Below are 22,820 nucleotides of genomic sequence, written 5' to 3'. Positions count from 1 at the left end.
ACCATGCTTTAATTCCACCAGTTGAATGTAAGCTCTTTAAGAGCAGGAACTGTTATCCTTTTATTTGTGACCCTAGCACTTACATGTTATTGTTGATTTACATGTATATGTTTATATACACATGTACATTATATAAACATGTACACATACATAAAAATACATATGTAAATTTTCCCAGTTAAATTTTGATCAGAAAGTCCCTTCTTATATTTGCCATTAAATTATGAAATTGCTAGAAGAAAAAGAAAAAAATCCACTGGCACTCTTCCTCCCCCCCCCCCCAAAAAAAAAAAAAAAAAGAAATAGGCAAAAGCAATGAATTTTTTTAACTTCTTAGAATGGAGAATTTTTGCTTCAGCTACTACTCAGCCAATTTGGAATAATTGTTATGCTTAGTTCAAATGTGTCTAAATACTTCAAAAGGCATAAATTGTTTATACATAATTGTTTACAACCATGACTTCTTATTTTGGTTTTAAAATTGGTGACTATTATTTTCTCTTGAATTCTGATGAATTATATACTAAAGACTTACCTGATAATCACTGCACATGGGGAGAGATACTACTATAAAAGCCACATTCAAAAGCAAATGTTTATGAACATGTTGAAACCATGTGCACTGGCATTAAAGAAATATGTACTTGGCCCAGAAAAATGCATATAATTAGTAAATGAAGAATAATTTTTCTCCATTGCAAAGAAGACAGATATTTCATAATAGTAAAATAATTATTGAATGATCCTACAGAGTTTATCAGATTAGAGTTCGGCAAGAACTATTGAAAATAAATTAAATAATTAAAATTAATACTTGTAATACTACTTTGTTGTTCACTGTAATATATACTAAATAGACTAAATATACTGAACAAAACCATGTACTCAAAAGGGGGAAAAAAGCTGTTCATCAATACATCTATTTAATTGCATATTTAAAAAATAGTGATGCTATTTTTAATCTATTTATCAAAAGTACCAATCATCATCTAAAGAAGTTTATGTTCAGAAACAAAAACTGTTTTCTAATTCTTCTTAAATAACACTGAAGATTCCATTATTAATCAAATTCATTTTTATTAATTACTATTATGATTCTCTTTTTGGCTAGTCTTCTTTTTTCATGAATATTTCTGTCAAGGGCATCACCATGTTACCATATATTCAAAAGTAATTCTCAGTTCCTCATTCTGCCTTATTCCACATAGCCAATCAACTGAGGAAAGTTAATTCTACATCCACCACTTCTTTTACCATTCATGCCCTTCTAGTCCAGGCCCTTCTCACGTTTCATCAGGATTATTGCAAAAGCCTCCTTAGTATTATTGCTTCAGCTGTCCCCTTTCCAATTCATCTTCCATATAGCTATCAAAGTCACAACCCTAAAACACACAGGTGATCATGCCATTCTCTTACCAAATACCTTCTAATGGATCCCTATTGCCTTTAGGATTAAATACTTTCTTTTCTAATATTTTAAGTTTTTTCTAATTTAATTCCAAACTAGTTTTCAGGCTTTCTTGCAAACCATTCTTTTCATATATTCTACAATTCAGTCAAATTGGATTTCTTGCTGTTTCTTACCCATGATACCTCCATAGTCATCTCAGGAACTGACTCTCCTTTATGTCCTCTGCTCTCAAAATCCCTGGCTTCTTTCAAGAATAAACTCCTCCTACCTCCTATCACTTGAAGTCTTTTCTCATCTTCCTATCTTCTAGTGCCTCCTTCAAAAAAAAAAAACCTACCTTGTGTTTATTTATTCTGCATATACCTATAAATGTATGTTACCTCCCCTAAAGAATGTAAACTTTTTGAGAACAAGAACTATTTCATTTCTGCTTTTGCTTCCCTAGTACTCAGCATAGTACACAGCACATTCTAGATGCTTAATAATTCTTTACTACTGAGGAGTGGCTATTAGTTTTACATATATTTATTCATTATTTAGATATCTTAAGATACCAAACCCTTGTCAGAGTATGTATATCTACACACATAGACACAAACGAGTATATGGCAAATAGTTATTCCCTAAAGAGAAGTGGTCAAAGGATATGAACAGTTATCAAAAAAAAGTCATCATTTTGAAAGGCAGTTGAGAATTATGCAAATCAAGTGACTAAAATGTCTATACCCTGTAAAGCAGAAACTCCATTACTGGGCTTTTGCTCCAAGGAAGTCATTGATAAGAAGAAAGTTCTTTATTCACCAAAATATTTACAGCCTCTTTTTGTGATTACAAAGAATTATAAATAAAGATGTTCATCAACTGGGAAATGACTAAATGAATTGTGGTAGTACAAATGGAATATAACTGTGCCATAAGAAATGATGTGTGATGAATACAGAGAAGCATGGGAAGATCTAAATGAACTGATACAGAATGAATTAACAATACATAACAATAACTACAACAATGGAAAGAACAAAACACCAAAAAAATCAAAAATGAATGTAACAGAACCATACAGATCAAACAGGACTCAAAGAAAAGATATGAGAAGAAAGCCTGACCTTTCCTCAAACCCTGACATTTATTAAGGAGGGAGATCCACAGGTGTTACACATTGCAAATTTTTTAAAAGACTTTTTTTCAATGCACTGATCAACTGTGATTACTTTCTTAAAAAAAAAAAATCCAAATACATGTTATATGGGATAATTCTCTTGGGGAGTTAGGAGGAAGGATAAAAGGGAAAACTACTATAAGAAATTGGAGAACATCATAAAAACTTATTAAACATCTTTAATACCCAAGCACCAGGCTGAAAGTTGAATTTTCCAGTTCCTGCCAGACAGTATAGTATTAGGGAATACAGTTTTGAGGCAGTTCTGGTTTTTAGCATCTACCTCTTTACAAATTCAATTTACTTATATATTTACTAGTTACTAGGTATTATAATTATAAATTCTATTTATACTTTTCTCCCTGTTGTAGGCAGGAAGAACAAACACAGTCTTCTCCTACATATTTTTTTTTAAAGAATTCTCTTTTAAAAAAAATTTTATTGAAGCCTTTTATTTTCAAAACATATGCAAGGATAATTTTTCACCACTGACCCTTGCAAAACCTTGTGTTCCAATTTCCTCCCCTTCCCCTCACTCCCTCTCCCAGATGGCAAGCAATCCAATATACCACATAAATATTTTAAGATAGCTATCTCGTTGCTGATAAATTTTAATTTTTCCAGACTAAACGTCCTCAGATTCTTCACCCACTACTGCCCAACATCCTCTGGACGTAATCCAATTTGTTAATGTTAATGTGGGGCTCTCAGAACAGAACACAGTAAGTACAGGGGAGCTACCACTTACTTTGCTCTGGTCATCTCCTCTTAATGTGAATTTACTCATTTCATTAATAGCACTGTGGATCCTTACCTGATTGATGCTTGGCCTTCCCTGTTTCTTCTTTGAGGTAGTGTCCAGACCCCAAAGAGAAGAAAATCTGCTTCTTCTTTTGCTTGCACTTCTGGACATGGCCTGAGTTCTTCGTCTTACCCCGGTCTCACCTGTGCGCGCAGCCACCTGATAACAGCAAAAGAGTTCCTGAATCAAAGATCAGGAAGGTACAATGCCATTGCTACTACCACCTTATTTATAATAACAATGATGATTATTAAAATGTATATTGTGTTTATTATATGTTAAGCCCTGTCCTAAGCATTTTACAATTATTATTTCATTTGATCCTCACAATAATCCGGAGAGGTAAGTGTTATTATTATTTCCTTTTTACAGATGAGTAAACAGAGGTGAAAGAATATAGCTAGAAAGTGTCTGACTTGGATTCAAACTCTGGGTCTGACTCTATAAACCATTGCTTTCACTACCAACATGCCTCCCTGAGGAATCCAATGTATTAAGAACAATGAATAAATGCTAGGTGAAGGGATTTGTGATTCAGTCTATAACTATCAGGATGCAAAATAAAGAACTAAAACAACTTCTTCCTTGTTTCAGAAGAATCAATGCTTCCTCAAAAAGCTGAAAAAAAGTAACTGATTTATGTATAATGTTATATGTATATAATGTATATGTTATATATGCATAAATATATATAAAATTTATATGGTATAGATATATAAATAAATAAAACAAATATCCTGTGGGACATTAAGGTTTTGAATAAAATATTTAAAACGTGTAAATAAAATTTGGTTTTTTTTTCCTCAGGGAGAGCTGAGAAAGAGCTCATCAGACCAACAGTTCAGACTTGCACTTTATCCTAAATGTTGTAATCAACTCCCAAGGTTTCAGGTGAAGTATGAGAAACCCGAATTGACCCACCCACTGGCTTTCTTTTGTGAAAAAGGGAGCAGCAAGAGGAACAAGTTTGACTTGAAATAAAAGACCAGAGTGAATATCCTAGAGCCTACTTTTAAATAGTTGTTCATGCAGGGAACTCCCCAAACATAATTGCTATAGAGTTCACGGATAATATATTGCTGGGTAACAGAAGGAAGCCTATATGACTAATCTACATTTTGGTGAGAAACTACACTTTACTTTCAGAGTTGTAGCATAAACATAATGAAAAGACCAGGAAGAAAAAAGAGAGTCGGTGTTGCAAGGCTTTTATTTGAGTTAAGTCAAAAGGGAGATTCTATGTCCCAGAGGGGGACAAAACAGCAAACAAAGTTTGTGCTATCTGAAAACAGTCATTTTGAGGGAATTAGGGGGAAAGGTTAGCACTTACAAGAAAGCCCAACTCAATGCATATCAAAAATGTGGTTGCCTACACTTCTGCAGCAACCCATATACTGTAGTGATAATTAACTACTGTTTTATGAACCTGTGTTGAAGTAAGGGGTATGAATTAAATAATCCATACCTTTTGCTGTTAAATAAAGAATTAAGAATCAAAAAAGGTTAGACCAAGGGGCTACCAATGGTTCATCTACTTATACAACTCTGTAACATCTTCTCAATTATCATTTGTCTATATTATTTGAAGAAAGATGCCAATCTCTAGACAGCCTAAAAAATCTGCTTTAGCTCTTTATATACAAAAGTCCAACAGATCAAATTGTATAGAACTTGACAAAGCACACTGAGTATTATTAACCACACATCAACACAGAGACAGTCTGAAACTACTGAAGATGTCATACAACAAATGAGCCTCCAAAAGGAGAATATAGAAGGGGACTGGAGTGGAAAGATCAAAAATAGTTTATATCACATTATAGTTGCTAAATGGTAAATATTTACAGCATTGTAGGCCTTATCATATTAATTGCTCCTTTTTCCTAAAACATCTCTAATGTTAGAGTCAGAAAGTTGTTGGTATTAAACATAAGAGTTGTAATAAGAATACATTTAAACATGTAACAAAGATTGCAAATATTTTTCTTAATGCCCATTAAGTCATCTTAACAGATAATAAACTATGAGTCTAGGGTTTTCAAGATGAAATATACTCTTTAGCTATCTCCTGTCAGCAAGTGAGGACTTAAAATGAATAATAAGATATATATTTTTGGACATGACTAAATATGGGAATTTGTTTTGCTGAATTATGCATAATCAGGGTGAGAATCTGCTTTTCTTTTTATTGTTCAAATGGGAGGGGGCAGTGAGAGACAAAAATGGTCATAAAAATAAATGAATGAGTTTTTTTAGGGAAGATTCTTTTTATACAACAAATCAGCTTATTAGCTACACGACTTATTCCAGTAAAAACTAAATTCGGTATTAAAAAGATAAACTGCATTAAAAAGATAAGAGGATTCTGGGAAGAAGGAGTAGGTCAGAAATCCAAATTTCCCCCACAATCAATACAGAGCATCTCCTCAAAGTTGGATCGAAGCAGTGTTCCTCCTGACACAACTAAAGAGAACCTTAGGAAAGAACGGACCTCTGTTGGCAGAGGTTTGGCCCAACTGAAGCACAAATACCTGCAGTAAGACTCAGCTAAATCAAAAGCCCACAAATTTATGGGCTTTTGATTGATATGGCTTACTGCAGGGTAGCAGGGGTAGCTGGATAATGGCAGCAAGACGAGCCATAGGAACTTTTACCTTAGACTGTGAGGGGTCAGAGCTTGAGCAGGGGAGACTGAAAGATCCTTTGTGCTGACTGGATGTGGTCCCAAGCTGTAGCTCTGGGTGAGGATAAAAAGGAGCAAATACAAATCTCACAAGTGCATGGTAGAAAGGTGGGCCTCTGCTGGCTGTGGGAACCTCTAACAGAGCAGAGCCCCTGGTCAATACATCAGAAAAGGGGAAAAGGGCTAAAGTTTGCTGCCTCTGGAGGGACTGCAAAAAGCAAGCATTTGGGGAACAGCTAAATGAGGGTGCAGAGGAAATGTCCAAGATTGGGCCCAGGACAAAACTCAGAAAATAAGAAGGAGGACCTGAGGCCTGTAGCACCATTCCCTACACTTCAGAACTAGAACCTGCTTACAATAAAACTGCTAAAAAAATAAAATAAAAATAAGAAAGCAATGGAGAAAGAACCTGATGTGGCTAGCTACTATGCGGACAGAAAAGATAATTCAGAGGAAGATAGTGAAGTTAAAAAGGCCATTCCTACTTCAAAGATGAACATCAAATAGTCACAAGACCTAAAATAATTCTTGGAAGAATTTTAAAAATATTTAAAAATCGAATAAAAAAGATTGAGGAGGAATTAAGGGAAAAAATTAGAGATGTACAAGAAGATTATGAAAAGAAAGTCAACTAATTGGAAAAAGAGATCCAAAAACTTAAGGGGAGGTATGGTAAATTAACAGTAAATGGTAAGGGAAGGAATGGTAAGTAGGGTGAGAAATATAAATAATGAGAAAAACAGGATGGAGGGAAATAGAACCCTTCTATGTAACAAATGTAAAGATTTGGGGATAAGAATTCACTATTAAGTTTAAAAAAATTATTGGGGAAGATGGAAAGTAGTTGAGCATAGACCAACATCTTAATCAATTTACCAAGATATGGTCAATATAGATACATGACCTGGATATAAAGAAGACATTATAAGAAAATTAAAAGAAGATAGAAGAAATTATCAGATTTATGTGTAGGATTACAATTTATGAATAAAATATAAAATACATGATGACATGCAAAAAAGAATAATTTCCATTACATTTAATTTAAAAAAAGTTTGTACAAATAAAACTAACATAGTCAAGAATAGAAAGAAAGTAGAAAATTAGAGGTGGAAATTTTAGAGATGATTTCTTAAAGATCTCATTTCTCAAATATATAAAGAATTATGTCAAATTTATAAGAATACAAATCATTTTATAATTGATTAAGGGTCAGGGAATATGAAAAGGTAGTTTTTTGGCAAAGAAATAAAAAAAAACTATTGTATTAAAAATGCTCCAAATAATTATCAATTAGAGAAATGAATTTTTTTCCTTTTGAAATTTTATTGTAATAGTATGTTCTTTTTCTACTTACATGTAAAGATACTTTTAAATATTTGTTTTTGTAAGAGTTTGAGTTCCAAAAAAATTTTCTTCTCCTTTCCTTCTCCCCACACTAACAAGAAATCTGACATAGATTATAAGTGTACATTCATTTTTAACATATTTCCATGTGAATTATGTTGGAAAAGAAAAATCAGAACAAAAAAAAAGAAAAAAACAAATGAAAAAAGGAAAAAAAGGCAAAAACAGTATGCTTCAAACCACTTCAGTTTACATAGTTCTCTCTCTGGATATGGATGGCATTTTTCATGCAAAGTTTATTGGAAGTGTCTTGGATCAGTGAATTGCAGAAAAGAACTAGTCTATCACAGTTGATCATCACCCAATCTTGCTGTTTCTATGTACAAGGTTTTCCTGGTTCTTCACCTGGCATTGGTTCATGTAAGCCTTTCCAGGCTTTTCTGAAATCATCCTGTTCATCATTTCTTACAGAACATTCAGCCATTCTCCAATTGATGGGGATCCACTCAAGAAGTGAAAATTAAAACAACTATGAGTTATCATCTTACACTTGCAAGACTGGCTAAAATGACAGACTCTTTTTAATGGGGAATGGCTATATACATTGTGCTATTGTGATTTGATAAATATTACTGTTGCTATAAGAAATGATGAGCAAGTTGATCTTTTTAAAAAATCATGAAAAGACTTGTATGAAATAATGAAAAGCGAAATGAGCAATGCCTAGGGAATACTGTATATAGTAACAGAAATTTTGTCCTCAGAACAACTTTCAATGATTAATTCATCTTGAGCATTATAAATACTCAAACCAACTACAAAGGACCCAGCTCCAGGAAAAGAACTAATAAAAAGAAGTATGTATAGTATGGTTTAACATATGTATGTTTAAGTGGATAGGTGTTATGTACATGTATGTATGTATGTGTATGTAGCTTTCTTTAGGGTAGAGGAAGGAAAGAGGGTGAAAAAAATTAAAAATGCAAAGGAGAGAACAAAAGAAAACTTGAAAGCATAGAGAAGAAGGGTAGTTTTAAAAACAATACCTAGTATTGGTTACATAGTTGTTTGTTTTTCTAAGTAAATAGTTTGAAATAGAAAGGTAAGGTTTTACATTGAATCTTTTCTTTCTGTTGTGCTATGTACATGGAAATGTTCTCTCCCCACACACACATTTTTTGTATTAAAGTTCAAAAACAAAAAAAAGATAAGTTCATGGTGCAAATAGCCATATTTGTATCAGTATTGCACAGCCCCAAAAGAAAAAACCAAAAGGTTTTGAGTACCTAGCACAATGCTTTGAACAGAGTATTCATTTGATGTTTGTTCCAGTAAATCAATGAACTGATTTGAAAGATGAGCACAAAGGGAGCCTTCAAATTTTTTAAACCATTCATGGAAACAATCATAGTATTGTCTTTCTCCCAGATCCAAGCAATAGCCTGTCTATCACACGGAATGCTTAAATGAGAAGAATTGGGCAATGATACCTCTGTGTAAAGAAAGTTGCTAATTATGTGGGGTAGAAAGACAGAAAGTACTTGGCATCTATTAACTTTTTCTCCTGGTACAGGGAATGTATCTACCATATTTTTTTTATTATAGTTTTTTATTTCTAAGTTATATGCATGGGTAATTTTACAGCATTGACAATTGCCAACCTTTTGTTCCAATTTTTCCCCTCCTTCCCTCCACCCTCTCCCCAGATGGCAGGATGATCAATACATGTTAAATATGTTAAAGTATAAATTAAATACAAAATAAGTATATATGTCCAGTTATTTTGCTGTAAAAAAAGAATCGGACTCTAACATAGTATATAATTAGCCCGTGAAGGAAATCAAAATACAGGCAGACAAAAATATGGGGATTGGGAATTCTATGTAATGGTTCTTAGTCACCTCCCAGAGTTCTTTCGCTAAGTGTAGTTGGGTCAGTTCATTACTGCTCTACTGCAACTGATTTGGTTCATCTCATTGCTGAAGAGGCCAGGTCCATCAGAATTGATCATCATATAGTATTGTTGTTGAAGTACATAATGATCTCCTGATCCTGCTCATTTCACTCAACATATCATGTAAGTTTCTCTAGTCTGCCATATTTTTTGACTGGTATAATATTAATATTATTCTCTTCTAAAATTTTATATACACATACAAGTCATGAGAATGTTTTAGACAATTGTACATGTATAACCTATGTCTCAGTGCTTACTATCTCAGGAAGTGAGGAGAGATAGAACTTGCAACTCACAACTTTAAAGGACATTGTTGTTCCTATTTATTTTGTAATTACCTAGGAAAAACTAAAGTACAACTGGAAATAGAAAATCCATTAATGAATTTATTCCATACAAACCTTCTCTCTTATTAGAAGTGATAGGGTTGAAGAAGATCATTAATTAATTGGAGAGTGTTATGGGGAGGGCAGCTAGACTCATGAAGGACCCTGAATGAATGTCCTATGGGGGCTAGCTGAGAGAAACTGGTCATAGTTTCTATAACCAAAATAAGAATAGAATTGGAGATAATTGTTTTTAAATATCTGAAGGTTTGCCATGAAGAAGAGGGATAAGATTTGTTCTTTATTGGCTGAAAGGATAGAAATAGGAAATATGGGAATAAAGTTTTATAAAAGTAAATTTATACTTGATGCCTGGAAAAACTTGCTAACAATTAGAATGTCTAAAAATAGTTTAGACTGCCTACAAAGGTGCTAAGTCCTCGCTCTAGGAGGTTTTTGAGTAGAAAGTGAATGACCACTTGTCAGGTATGTTAAAGTAAAGATCCATTTTGGTATGGGCTGGACCAAATGGCTAAAGAAGGATCATCTACCTCTCAAATTCTGTAACATCTTTTCAATTGTAATTTGTCCATATTATTTGAATAATGATGCTAATCCACAGAGAGCCTAAAAACCTCTGACTGAATTACAGTTCTGTATTCAATTGACGGGTACAGCTGCTTCCACAGTTTCTACCCAAGTAAGATAATAGACTAGAAAAAGCAACAGACTAATTTAGTGCCAAAAGCTCTATGGTTCAACATCCAAGTGTGGGAATGGTATCCATGGTGATTCTACATTGGGATGCAATTTCATAGGAAAAGGGTGTGTAAGTATCTATTTAGCCTTTACAATTTCATATTAGCTTGGAAAAGTAATAAATCTCATCAAGACTGAAGCTTATATAATAAACCTCAGAATGTGACTGAGTAAAGATTTGCATTCAGTACAAAGTATGAAAAGAACCACAAATTTCTATGTAAAAGGGACATATGAATGCTGGGAGACTGCTGTCAAGTCCTTCTGGAAATTAATGATTAAATTGAACATTTTAAACAACAACCACCGACCATCAAATCAAACTCACCAGGGCATGAAAGGAGGATACAGAAAAAATTCCAAGGCGGCCCATGGCTACTTTGGTTGGTCTACTGGCAAAAGCAAGTAGCCTTTTAGGATTTGGCAGCTCCCCTCCTTGTAGGCTAGCTAAGTAACAACGATATCGAAATAGATCCATTTGGAATTGTTCAAGATTTTGCTCCCAAACAAATATCTACAACAGAGAGAAATGAAGAAAAGAAAATAAATACACAATATGTTCTATTCATAAGAATATCAGTAACTTATCTACTTTTCAAAATTTGTTGTAAACCTAGGACGAAAGGACCCCAAATTTCCAAATGTAAAGAAATCAGGTATTCTTATATCTAGGGATAATTTTTTTTCCTGAAAAGATTTGATTCTGTAATAATGATATGTGCAGAAACTTCAGCATATTACTTACCTTTCCTTCCATTCTCCATTATATACTTCCTATTGATTAATCTCTAGCCCATAAACTAGAGGTATAAAAAGAAAAAAAAAACTCAAAAGACCAATTTTGCTCAGTATGAACTTGTACCTTTTTTATATCAGATAAATTATGTGTGTAACTTTTTTTTTTTTGGTGAGGAGACATCTTTGGGACCAAAAATAGAGTGTAACACAATATATTTGTGAAAGACAGAAAGAAAATAACAGAAAAAGGGTTAAATAGATAAGTATACATAGAAAGAAATAGAAATTCAGAAAGAGGGAAGAAAGGCCCAAAGAAGGGAAATAAATGAACAGTAAACCAAACTAACTAAGTATTCCTTGGCATTCTTAATAAACTACTGTCTAAAAAACCATAATACCTATTTTAATGCTGAACCTTGAAATGTACTAAAATATAATAAAGGGAAATTAGGATTACAAATAGAAGCTAACATACTGGCCCATCAGAGCATTGAAGTTTCAACACATTATTGAGGAAAAAAATTAGCCATGTAGACTTTTTTTTTTTTTTGGTAAATGGAAAATATTTAGATTCTATTTTAATTTCACCTTTGTCTTCTTTTTTTAAAAACAATTATGCATTTTTCAATGTTGTTAAATTACAATGAAAAAGACAAGTTATTTTGACCTTCTGTAAAGAGTCACTAAAGAAAGCAATTCTTAAGAGCTAATTCAACAACTTATGAATTCAGATTTTAGGGTATAGTAAATATATACTCTACATCATGAAGCTTCCCAAATATAAATCTAGGGAGTAGCAAAATCCTTTTAGCATGGAGAGGCACCTAATTACATTATATATTTGGACAGATTTATTATTTAAAATGCCTTCTACTTTTGATTCAATAGAACTATTTACTCTTAAATTTATTACAAGTCCAAAAATTTATGATAGTTTCTGAGCCAAAAACCAATAAAGGGGATAAAATTTCAATCTTTAAATGAAGCAGTCTGCTTTCTTCAAATGGTACATCACTTGGGAGAGAGGGAAGACTTCTATTGGATTTTGCCTTATTGGCAGCTTTGCCAGATGGGATATGAGAGGGAGAATGTGTTAAGCATGACACCTGGATGACTGGAAAGATGGTAGTATCCTCAACCATGACAAGCAAGTTAGGAGGAAGGAAATGGTTGAGGGAAAAAATAGTGAGCTCAGTTTTGGACATGCTGAGTTTAAGATGTTCATTGGATAAGTTTGGATCAGTTTGAGATGACCAACATCATACCCATTTAACTCATGAATAAATAACCCTGACCAAAGGCTGAGGAAAACAGGCAGTTAAAATTATGAATTTAGTATCTAGATTAAAGGTTGATACAATATACAAATTGTATATATAATTTTTTGTGTGTATGTGTATATATACATGTATATATACACAAAAAATTATTTTGTGTATATATACAAAAAAAGGTTGATACAATATACAATATAAAAGGTTGATAATTTTAAAGCAGCAAACACTTTCAAAAACCTAGATTTCAACTAAAAAAAAGTAATGGTTACCTGATCAAGAATTGTTTTCTTCTTCTTGGAATCAGTTACTGAAGATAGCTGCATATCACCCATTTTCTTCATCTTCTCATCCATATCAATCTTTTGTTCTAGTTTTTTGATCTCTGATTTCAGGAGTCGAAGAGTGTCCTCTTTGTGGTGATGTCTTGCTACAGCAGTTGCACAAGCAGAATGGATAGCAGTAATCCAGTTTTCTAATTCAGTTTGGCTGATGGTCTGTAAAGAATGAAGAGGTAGCAAAGAAAGTCATATTTTATGTAGCTGTCAGATACAAACCTGGACTTATCAGAAGAAGTCATTCTCCTGATTCTCATGCTCATGTCTTTAGACATTACAGTGAAAAAGACAAGTTACAATGACCTTCTGTATGGAATCACTAAAGGAAGTAGTTAATTGGAGCTGGTTCAATAACCAGAACTCAGGCTTTGGAGTTTAGTAAATAAAGATCCTCTATCATGAAGCTGCCCAGAATAATAAGTACAGGGTGCAAATAAGCTTTGATGACTCAATGTAGCTTGGAAGGGTCTCTGAAGACTATGGTAAATTAAAAAGTAGTAGATAGGTCCTACCAAGAGAAATGGCTTTAATGTGAACCAAGTGACTAACTGGATTATTAGTGGATTAGATGAATTCAGTAAAGAATTCTCGGTTATGGCAATCCATGAAATAAAGAAAAATTTGAAATGGTCCTAAGCCTTCTGTTTCTATGAAGAGAGTAATGAAAAAGCTGAACACTAACTTAATTGCTGGTGTTCAAAATATGAAATTGTTACTCAATGGAATAGGAGTTGATGTTTTACTGGAAAAAATAGAACCATAGCAAAATTGACATTTTCTTAGTAAATGAAACTAGGATCATAAAGAAGTTTCAGCATAAGAAAAGGACAGGCTTTTTTTTTCTTTTTGGAGAGGCAAACAAGAGAATTCATAGTGGGTTTATTTTTGTGTTTTCAAAGGTAATAAGAAACAGTTTATGGAAAATTCAGTCATTCCATCTTGCAGTTCTCACGATGAGCCTTAGCAAAAAGCCTGCCATGAAGATAATTGTAGCTTATGATTCAGAATCTGCTACAAAAGATTAATAAGTAGAATAATAATTTGACAAGGTCCTTCAAACCAAGTGAATATATTCTTTGATATTTAGTAACTTCAACGCAAAAGCAGACATGAGGAGGATGATGCAGACAGGGTTGAGACTTAAGAAATTCAAGGTTTATTTGTAGATTACTCAGCAACTTCATGCCTTTAAGTGATGAATTTATTCTTTAAGAGAAATAGAAGAGTATAAATGTAAAGCACTGAATAACCACAAACATGGAATAAAATACATCATAACAGATATAAAACTACTGACTGGGAATCATGTAAGAATCTGTGTGTAATCAGTCAATAAACATTTATTAAACACCTAATATTACATGACAGGCACTTTGCTAAGAGTTAGGAATGCAAAAAAAAAAAAAAGGTGGGGGGAGAGGAGTGAAGAAGAACAGCTCTCAAAGAGCTCCAAGTCTAATGGGGAAAAGTAGAAGTTGAGATTTTAATTGGAGTGTGAAATACACCAGAGAAGCCAGAAAGCAAAGATAAGATGGAAGAGCACTACATGAATAGGGGGGGATGGATAGAAATAGGAGAAAGAGCAACTTGTTCAGCGAAGAGCCACGTTATCAGTATTACTGAATTGAAGAGAATGTGATGGGGTGTAAGGTGTAAGAAGAATGGAATGGAGACCAGGTTATGAAGAATTTTAAATATCAAACAGCAGACTTTATATTTGATCCTGGAGATGATAGGAAGTCACTGGAGTTTACTAAATTTGGGCAAGGGTGAGGTGGCAATTACATAATCAGACTTGTGTTTGAGGAAGATCATTTTGAAAGATGAAAGAAAGATAAATTGGAATGATAAGAGGATATTACAATAGTCTTGATATGAGGTGATAAGGGCCTATATTAGGGTGGTGATAGTAACAGAAGAGATAAGGGAATATCATAGATATCATGAAAGTACAATCAACAAGTCATATTTTGAAGATAAAATTAATAGATTGGATATGAGGGAGTGAAAGAGAATGGGTTAAAGATTGTGAGTCTGGAAAGATGATGGTAACATCCTTAATTGTGACAAGCAAGTTAGGAAAAAGGGGATGTTTGAGGCGAAAGATAATGAGCTCAGTTTTGGACATGCTGAGTTTAGGATGTCCATTGGATAACCAGTTTGAGATGACCAGCAGGCAGTTAGAGATGAAAGACTGGAAATAAAGAAGTCATTTTCCTTAAAGCAGAGGAGGAAGAGGTAAGGGTTGAAGGATGGAGCCCCTTCTTGAATGTGAATTATAGTACTTCAGAAGGAGTGGTGTGAGCATATAGGTCCTTCACATCACTTTCAGGACAGGTCATTGCCATTGATGAATAAGCAGGCCTTCCCTATCAGCCTCTGGACATTTTTGTTAAGAACTATGGTAGCATCACATGGAGAAATGGGAGGCCCTAAGCTCTAAGTCAGATCAATTCTGTGGAAAGTAATGTAGGTCTTATCACTAAGGGACTACAGAGAAAAGTACAGAAACAGGGAATCCAGGTAAAAGAGACTGGAAGTATATGTACATCATATACATCAGTGTTTACTGGGCTTTTCTGATATGGAAAGCAATATCTCTTTCAGTCCTACTCTCCTTCTTCCCCTCTGTCATTAAAATTTCTAATAGTGCTTGCTCATAGATCCTTAGCAGAGTTATATATTATTCTACCATCTTTATAAAAGTCAAATTTGATTATTTTTAAGACCTCTTCATCTCCCCCCTGCAAAAAAAAAAGTTAATGGAAATATGCTCAATTCATACAGCTTAACATTCTAGGTTCTTTAAATTTTAGCTTGTATACCTAGGATTACCTCAGCACTCCATGCCTATTTAAAATATAGTTAAATATTACTTTGTCTTGTGGTTGTCGTCAAAGGCAGTTACATTAGAAAAAATTTTTGTTCCTGCTGGCCTGTCTAAATAAAGCAGCAGTCAGTGCCAATCTCTATTTTTAGGCTAAATCAATTTCCAGAGATACACAATCCATTAAAATATCTTTCCAACAAAATTGGTCCTTATTCAGAGGAATAAGCTATGCTGACATGAATGCAAGCTGCCTCCTGTAGCGAGTTGAGCAATTAACAGTTTTCTGGAATATTTTATTTAAAAGTTTCAGGGTTAACAAATCACCAAGTATCATAGAAGAATTTCTCATTTGATAAAAATGCTTTACACTTCTTCCAATCCATAAATACCAACATCCTGAAATCTATTTCAGTGAATTAGTAATCTTACAATATCTTCTTTAAAGTAAATTTAATTAGGATCTTTAAGGATGTTCAAGTGAGTCTCATCAAAATAAAATCTCATGCCTTGCAGTGGGGCATGAAGAAGCAAATATTTCTCAGTTGTATCCTCTGAACTTCTGTATCACCCATTACTTTTCAGTGAGGATATAAGAGAGAGGCAGAAATGAGAAATTTTATAATTTTCTTGACCTTCTAGGAAAAGCATAAATACTATGTGAAGAATAAGAAATAAAACTACTGACAGAGCCTGAGCATAATTACAAAAAATGCATTTGTACAATTTTAAACATTTTTGACATCTGAGGGTTAAGATGAAACTGACAGCTTAATTATTTAAATTCAATTTCCCATTTCTCTCCACTATAAAGCTTCATTATGAGAAGTATACCCAATATTCTTAAAAGCTAAGGCAATAGATTAAAGGCTCTGCAAGTTTCTATAAATCTGGAAAATCTTTGAGTATATTCTCTAAAGACAAACCAGTGCTAAGTTCAGGAAAACTTATTATTAAGACTGTGCTACTGGATAAAGAACTTTTTGGTCATAGGAACTCTGGAACATAAACCATCTCCTTAATTTCATTTTCTTTGTCAATGAAAGGAAAAATCACATTGAAGAAATCATAGACCTTTGAAGTAAATACAGTCTGGATTTATCTAGATTGATTTCATATAATCAATGATGTGGGTAAGTAGCAAGGACTAAGAAATTTATTTCATGCTAAAAACATTCTAGAAGACATATGCTAGCAACAGAATCATAAAATGCTAATTAAACCCTTTTCCAAAAAATACATGATGTCGTGGGGGAAAAAAAAAAAACACTGAATCTGGGAGTAACAGGGTTAAAGTTAAAACCACATTGGCCATGTCATCAACCACCTTTAAGTGCACTGACCATCTATTTTTTTTTTAATCTGTAAAATAAAGCTATCTAGAAGCATTGTAGTAAGGAAAGCATTTTTTGAAGTTTAAAGTGCTATTTATTAATAATGCAAGAAAAATCAAGAGAGACTACATTTTAAAAAAAATACCTCCTAAGGAAGAAAAAGTTATTATTCAAACAAACTGCTTGAAGAATAGATTGTTTGTGAGATTTTTGAATCAGTTTCATTTCTTTTATTAAGTCTAATTTGTTTTATTTCCTCTGAATTGTATTGTTTGTTACATTTCTAATCTTTGAGTTTTACTAATTAAAGAGATTTTAATAGTTATTCTATATTTTAGAAAACAAACTTGTACATTTAAGGATTATCTGAATAATACACAAACAACCTAAAATTGAATGTGCTGCAGGGTTGTAGTATTTATATAATTTGTAATTATAACAAAATGTTTTTACAGAAACAAAAAAAATGCTACTAATATAACATAAAAAAATAAAAAATATATAACATAAAAAGGCAATTTATTCCATGTGTATTCCTTATCACTATAACCACATAAATTTGCAAAGTAGCCAACTGGATTTTGATATTGTCTAAAGACAAATAACTTTCAAAGTCATTAAAATGGACTTTATCCTCAGTCCCTATTCAATATTCTTATCAATGATTTGTACAATGACATAGAAACATTATCAAGTGAGGAAATGATGAAAAACTGATAAAGCTAAATAGGTAACATATAAAGCAATCATAGGATTAGAGGGGAAAAATAATTCAATACCTTCTCTATGCTGATCATTCTCTAATCAACCTATTCTGCTCCTGCCTCTCTGCTGACCCCCAGTCTTATATCACCACCTCCCTCTGAGACTTCTTAAATTGTATGTCCAATAGACTCAGCATGTCCAAGACAGAACTCATTATCTTTTCTCCTAAAGGCACTTCTCTTACCTTCCCTATCAGTATAGAGGGCAAAACAATCCAACCTATCCGCTTAGTCTCAGAGCTTAGGAGATATCTCTCACCTTCTCACTCACTCCCATCCCTGCCCCGTCCCATTTCCACTCCCCATTCCCCCAGGTAATCTCTTGCCAAGGCCTGTCAACTTCACTTTTCTAAAACATCTCCTTCTCCCCTCTGACACTGTCATCCTATCACACCTGGATTGTGGCAATAACCCACAAGTGGGTCCTTCAAAATGGTTTTCCAAAAGCTCAGGTCTGACCATGTCATCCTCCCTACTCAGTAAACTTTAGTGGCTCCCTATTGCCTCCAGGATCAAATGCAAAATGCTCTGTTTGGCATTCATAGCCTTTCATAATCTAGTTCCCTTCTACCTCTCTGGTCTTCTTCCACCTTATTCTTCAATATGTGACACTGATTTCCTAACTATTCAATAAACAAGACACTCCATCTCTTGGCATTTTCTCTGACTGTTCCCTATGTCTAGAATGCTCCATATCTTCATCACAAAATTATTGGAAGTGATCTGAATAGAGATGACTTTTCATTATCATAATTCACTCATTGAATTTCAAGAAAATGACAACTTCCATGGGATACCTATGCCCATAAAAATTTTTCACTATTATGTATCTTGAATCTATGTAGCCTTAGTTGTTTCCTTTCCACAGGTTTACTGTTTTAAATGTCCTTCAAAGAACTTCTTAACTTCAAAAATTACATCTTTATAGATAAGTATCAACTTGGAATCAAATGGCTCCAGAGTGCTTAGGATCACAGATAATAGACTTTTGGATCATCTTTTCAAAGGTAGGGGAAGAGAATATTATAATCCTATGTGCTTTATCCAATTTCACCAATTTCAAGGCTCAAATATCCTAAAGGACTGATCAGGAGCTAACAAATACAATTACTTGTTTCCTTATCAATCACTGACCTAGAATCCTGGGGAAGTCAAGGGAACCATGCCCAAAATATGTCAGAGACAGGTAATACCAATAGGTAATACTAGATAAAAAGGAAAACTGGAAACCCATTTCTGGTTCTACTCTAATCCTCTTCCTCTCCACAATTTCCTAAAAAACTCAAAATGCCTGTCATCTCTTCCCATTCTGAGGCAACAAATGGCTATAAAAATATTCTTAAATAAATCTCATTTGGATATTTCAATTTAATGTTCAGGTTCTTCTCTTTCTTTTCCTAGCATAGATTCAGATTTAACACAGTGCCAGGCATATAGTAAAGGCTTAATAAATGCTTGCTGACTGACCGAAAGACTACAAAATTACTTATTTAGCGAATATTTGACAGCAAAGGTAGAACTGAAACAGGCAGCTTAGAAATATTCAATTCTGAAAACACCACCAATTATTGCTTATAGAATTAAAGTAAATGATGTGTAACTACCTCACAGAAATCACAAAAATGGGTGATAATCGAGATTAGACCTTAAAAGCAAATTTTAGTGGAAAGGCTGTTAGATAAGGGATCAGAAAGCTTTGGTCTGAATTAGAGCTCTTGTCAAATATGTGACTGCTGTCACAAATTCCTTAGGTCATAGATTTCTCATCTGTAAAATTAAAGAATTTGGATTATCTGAACTCTGAGGTTCTTTCTAGCTCTCAAATCTATTAACTTAAAAATTGCTTCCTGTTTTAGCTCCTCTATCCCCATTATTTTCACCTACATCTCTTCTTCTTCAAGCCAAATAAAGTCATTTTTGTTTAGCAAATCTCTCTCAAATATATCATGCTTGAGAAAAAGAGAAACTCCAAGGCAGAACTCCATATTTATTATAAATCAGAATCCTGTTATTTTGAACAAGTAAGCACGTAGTTAGTAAGTAAGGCTCCATAATCTAATCTTTACTTGAAAAGTAAAACTAAACTTTTTTTTTTTTAAAGGATCTTTCAGTTCACAGACACATCTTATGCTTTTCATAGCACGGAACACAACAACCCCTTAAAGAATTTGTTAACACTTAAAAACCATTAGAGAATTAACTTTTTTCTACCAAGTGAACTCACTGTGCCTAGTAAACATGCAAACAAGAAATAAATATAGGTATTAATAAGATGTGGAAAGAACAAGATGCAATGAGCTTTCTGGTAAAGCATATGACATCTGAAAGTAATAAAATTATGTAGGCATGACAGGAACTAGAAGTATACTGTATCACGTAGGAGGTATGTAGTATCTAAGGATTAAATAAGAATAGCTATTATTGTGCCAATGATGCCTAAAACATAAATCCCAAAGGAGAAAATAACTCCAAAAAACTACAAGATAAAATTCAAAGGAAAATACTGCTTGGACACTGCCAGAATTCCTAAAAGAAATGAAATATGAGTTTTTAAAAGAGTTTTAAAATTATAATATAAATGAAATGAGACTCAAAGAAAATACAAGGGGAAAATGAGAATATTGGAGGCAAGATTTGAAAGAAGAATTAGGAGCTTCACATAAAATGTGAAAAAAACCTAAGTAAAGAAATTCTTGAAAATTAGAATGACCAAACAACAATGAGAAATGTTCAAAGTCAAAAATCTGAAAAAAAACGAAAAGAATAAATCTAAGGTATCTCCTATCAAGAATAATTAGCCTGAAAAATAGATCAAGGAGCATGAGAATAATTAGACTAAACATGTGTGATAGCACACACCTGTAATCCCAGTAAACTGCTAAGGAATTATCTTGAATGCAAGGACTCTGAGCTGAATTGAGTTCGGCTTGTTAGGTATCTGCACTAGATTCATCACCAATGTGGTGAGTCACCAGGAAGAATGACAGGAGAGAACCAGGTTGCCTAAGGAGGAGGAAACTAGTTAAGGCAAAATATGCTTAGCTGCCAATCAGAAGTGGGATCAGGTTTGTAAGTAGTCCCTGTATTTCCAAACTGGATGAGATGGTGAAGCCCAGCCTTAAAAAATTTCATGAATAAATGAATGAGAATAATTGGATTATCTGAAAGTTAGAAGTAGAAAAAGCACTTGGATATTATATTTCAGGAATTCATGAGAGTATGCATATGTATTAAAACCAGAGGATAGAGTAAAAATAGAAAAGTTTCCCGAATAACATCCTAAAAATTAGTCCCAAAATGAAAACTTCTAAAATTTTGTGAGCAAAATCCCAAGTTAAAGAAAAAATACTGCATGTAGACTCAGAAATAACAAGTATAAATATCAAAGAGACAAAGTCAGCATGACAAAAAAATAATAGCAGCTATCATTAGAAAGGAGAGAGTATCTGGAACACAATATTCCAAAAGACAAAAGATGCAAGTTTACAACCAAAAGTAGCTTACCTAATAAAACTGAGTAAAATCTTATAAGAAAAAGACAGATCTTAAATGAAATGGATAACTTTTAAGCATTCCTGATGAAAAGAACAGAACTGAGTAGAAACTGAATACAAGAACAGAAGTCAAAAGAAATATGTTACATGAAGATAAATCAAGGTAAAAAGCAATGATTAAGGGCTTCCTATATGCTAGGCACCTGTACTAAGTACTGGAGACACAAAAAACAAGTAAAAAGAAAGAGAATTTCTGCTTTCAAGGACTTAAATTCTACTGTGGAATGATATATAAAATAGAAGTGGTAAGAGTGGAGGTAAAAATAAAGGTTCAAGGTTGGTCTAGCCCATTCCTCAAGATGGAAGTTCTGGGAAGAACTCAGCAATGGAACACGGTACAGGGGGGATGGATGGATGGGAGTCAGCTAAGGCACAGTAGCACTTTTTTTCATTAAAATTTTTTTAAATAAGTAAGCAGAAAGGACTATACAAGGATGAAGTGTTTACAGTCTAATAAAGGGTCTTGATAAAAATTGTTCCCTGAAGACCTTAATATCATTAGGGGTCACAGAGATGTTAATAGAAGAAAGGAAAAGGAAGGAAAATCATTAGTAGGAGGAAAAGTAGGGGAACATACTATTTTATATAATTGGGCAATTCAAGTAGAAAACTATATAACCAGAAGAAAGAGTAGAGGCAGTAATTATCACTCCAAAGTTATTTTCTTCTAAACTGGGCAAATGAGTATAAAATACAACATGAACAAAGGGTTTGGGGTAGAAATATATTAAACTAAAAAGAGAAGTAGAAGGAAAGTGAGAGAGGGGAGAGGGAGGAATGAGAGAATGAGTATCAAATTCAATCAGATGCTGGATCAAAAAGGGAATACCTTAACAAATTATGGTAAATTAGTATAATGGAATATTACCATGCAATAAGAAAAGACAAATCTGAAAAGATTTGAATGAATTGATGAAAATTTAAATAAAACTTGAAGAATACTTTTTACAATAACACAACCTGACAAAGACAAGTAATTAAAATCTGAAAACTGTGATTACTGCAATGATCAACCATGATTCTGAATGAATTATGAGAATGATGGTAAATTTTGCCATAACAAGATGCCAGAAATTTTAATGAATAAGGTCTTCTGTTATAATAAAAGTGTGTGTGTGTGTGTGTGTGTGTGTGTGTGCATGCACGTGTACATCACTCATGATCTTAATGACATTCACATTTAATGGAAAATGACATAGCAAATTACATTTTTCTAAAAGAAACAGAATATAGAATACATAAAACATAAAAAAGCAGTGCAAAAATCTAATAAAATAGCCCCTGTCTTTTTTGTGGTGCTTCAGAATGGTCTAAATATCAATTACTAGAGCAGGAAACAGAAAAATAAGATCTCAAGGGACTCTCACTTAAAATATATATTTAAAAAATAAAATGTATGTTAACTGAGCATCATGTTTCTAAGGTTGAAAATAGGTTTGTGAATTTAGTGAAGACATTATGAGCTACCCCAACATTCTTTCTAAAGTAAGGGATAATTTTGGATAGCTATTAAATATGAATAGTTAGATATTGTCTCTCATGTTAAG

The 22,820-nt window shown here is 33.2% G+C and overlaps 1 protein-coding gene across 4 annotated transcripts in view; it reads right to left on the bottom strand.

Moving 5' to 3' along the window:
• The window catches only part of TIAM1 (TIAM Rac1 associated GEF 1), a 265,969-nt gene that overhangs the window by 61,334 nt on the left and 181,815 nt on the right, over window positions 1-22,820 (bottom strand). For all 4 annotated transcript variants that reach the window (XM_051984885.1, XM_051984888.1, XM_051984889.1 and 1 more), the window contains 3 exons: window positions 12,729-12,953; window positions 10,773-10,958; window positions 3,385-3,531 (listed from right to left, as the gene is read on the bottom strand). In XM_051984885.1, the coding sequence (XP_051840845.1) occupies window positions 3,385-3,531; window positions 10,773-10,958; window positions 12,729-12,953 (558 nt within the window). The remainder of the gene's footprint in view (window positions 1-3,384; window positions 3,532-10,772; window positions 10,959-12,728; window positions 12,954-22,820) is intronic.

The sequence above is a fragment of the Antechinus flavipes genome, chromosome 3 (assembly GCF_016432865.1).
Source record: "Antechinus flavipes isolate AdamAnt ecotype Samford, QLD, Australia chromosome 3, AdamAnt_v2, whole genome shotgun sequence".
In the NCBI taxonomy this organism is placed as follows: Eukaryota; Metazoa; Chordata; class Mammalia; order Dasyuromorphia; family Dasyuridae; genus Antechinus; species Antechinus flavipes.
This window is presented reverse-complemented; position numbering and strand designations above follow the sequence as displayed.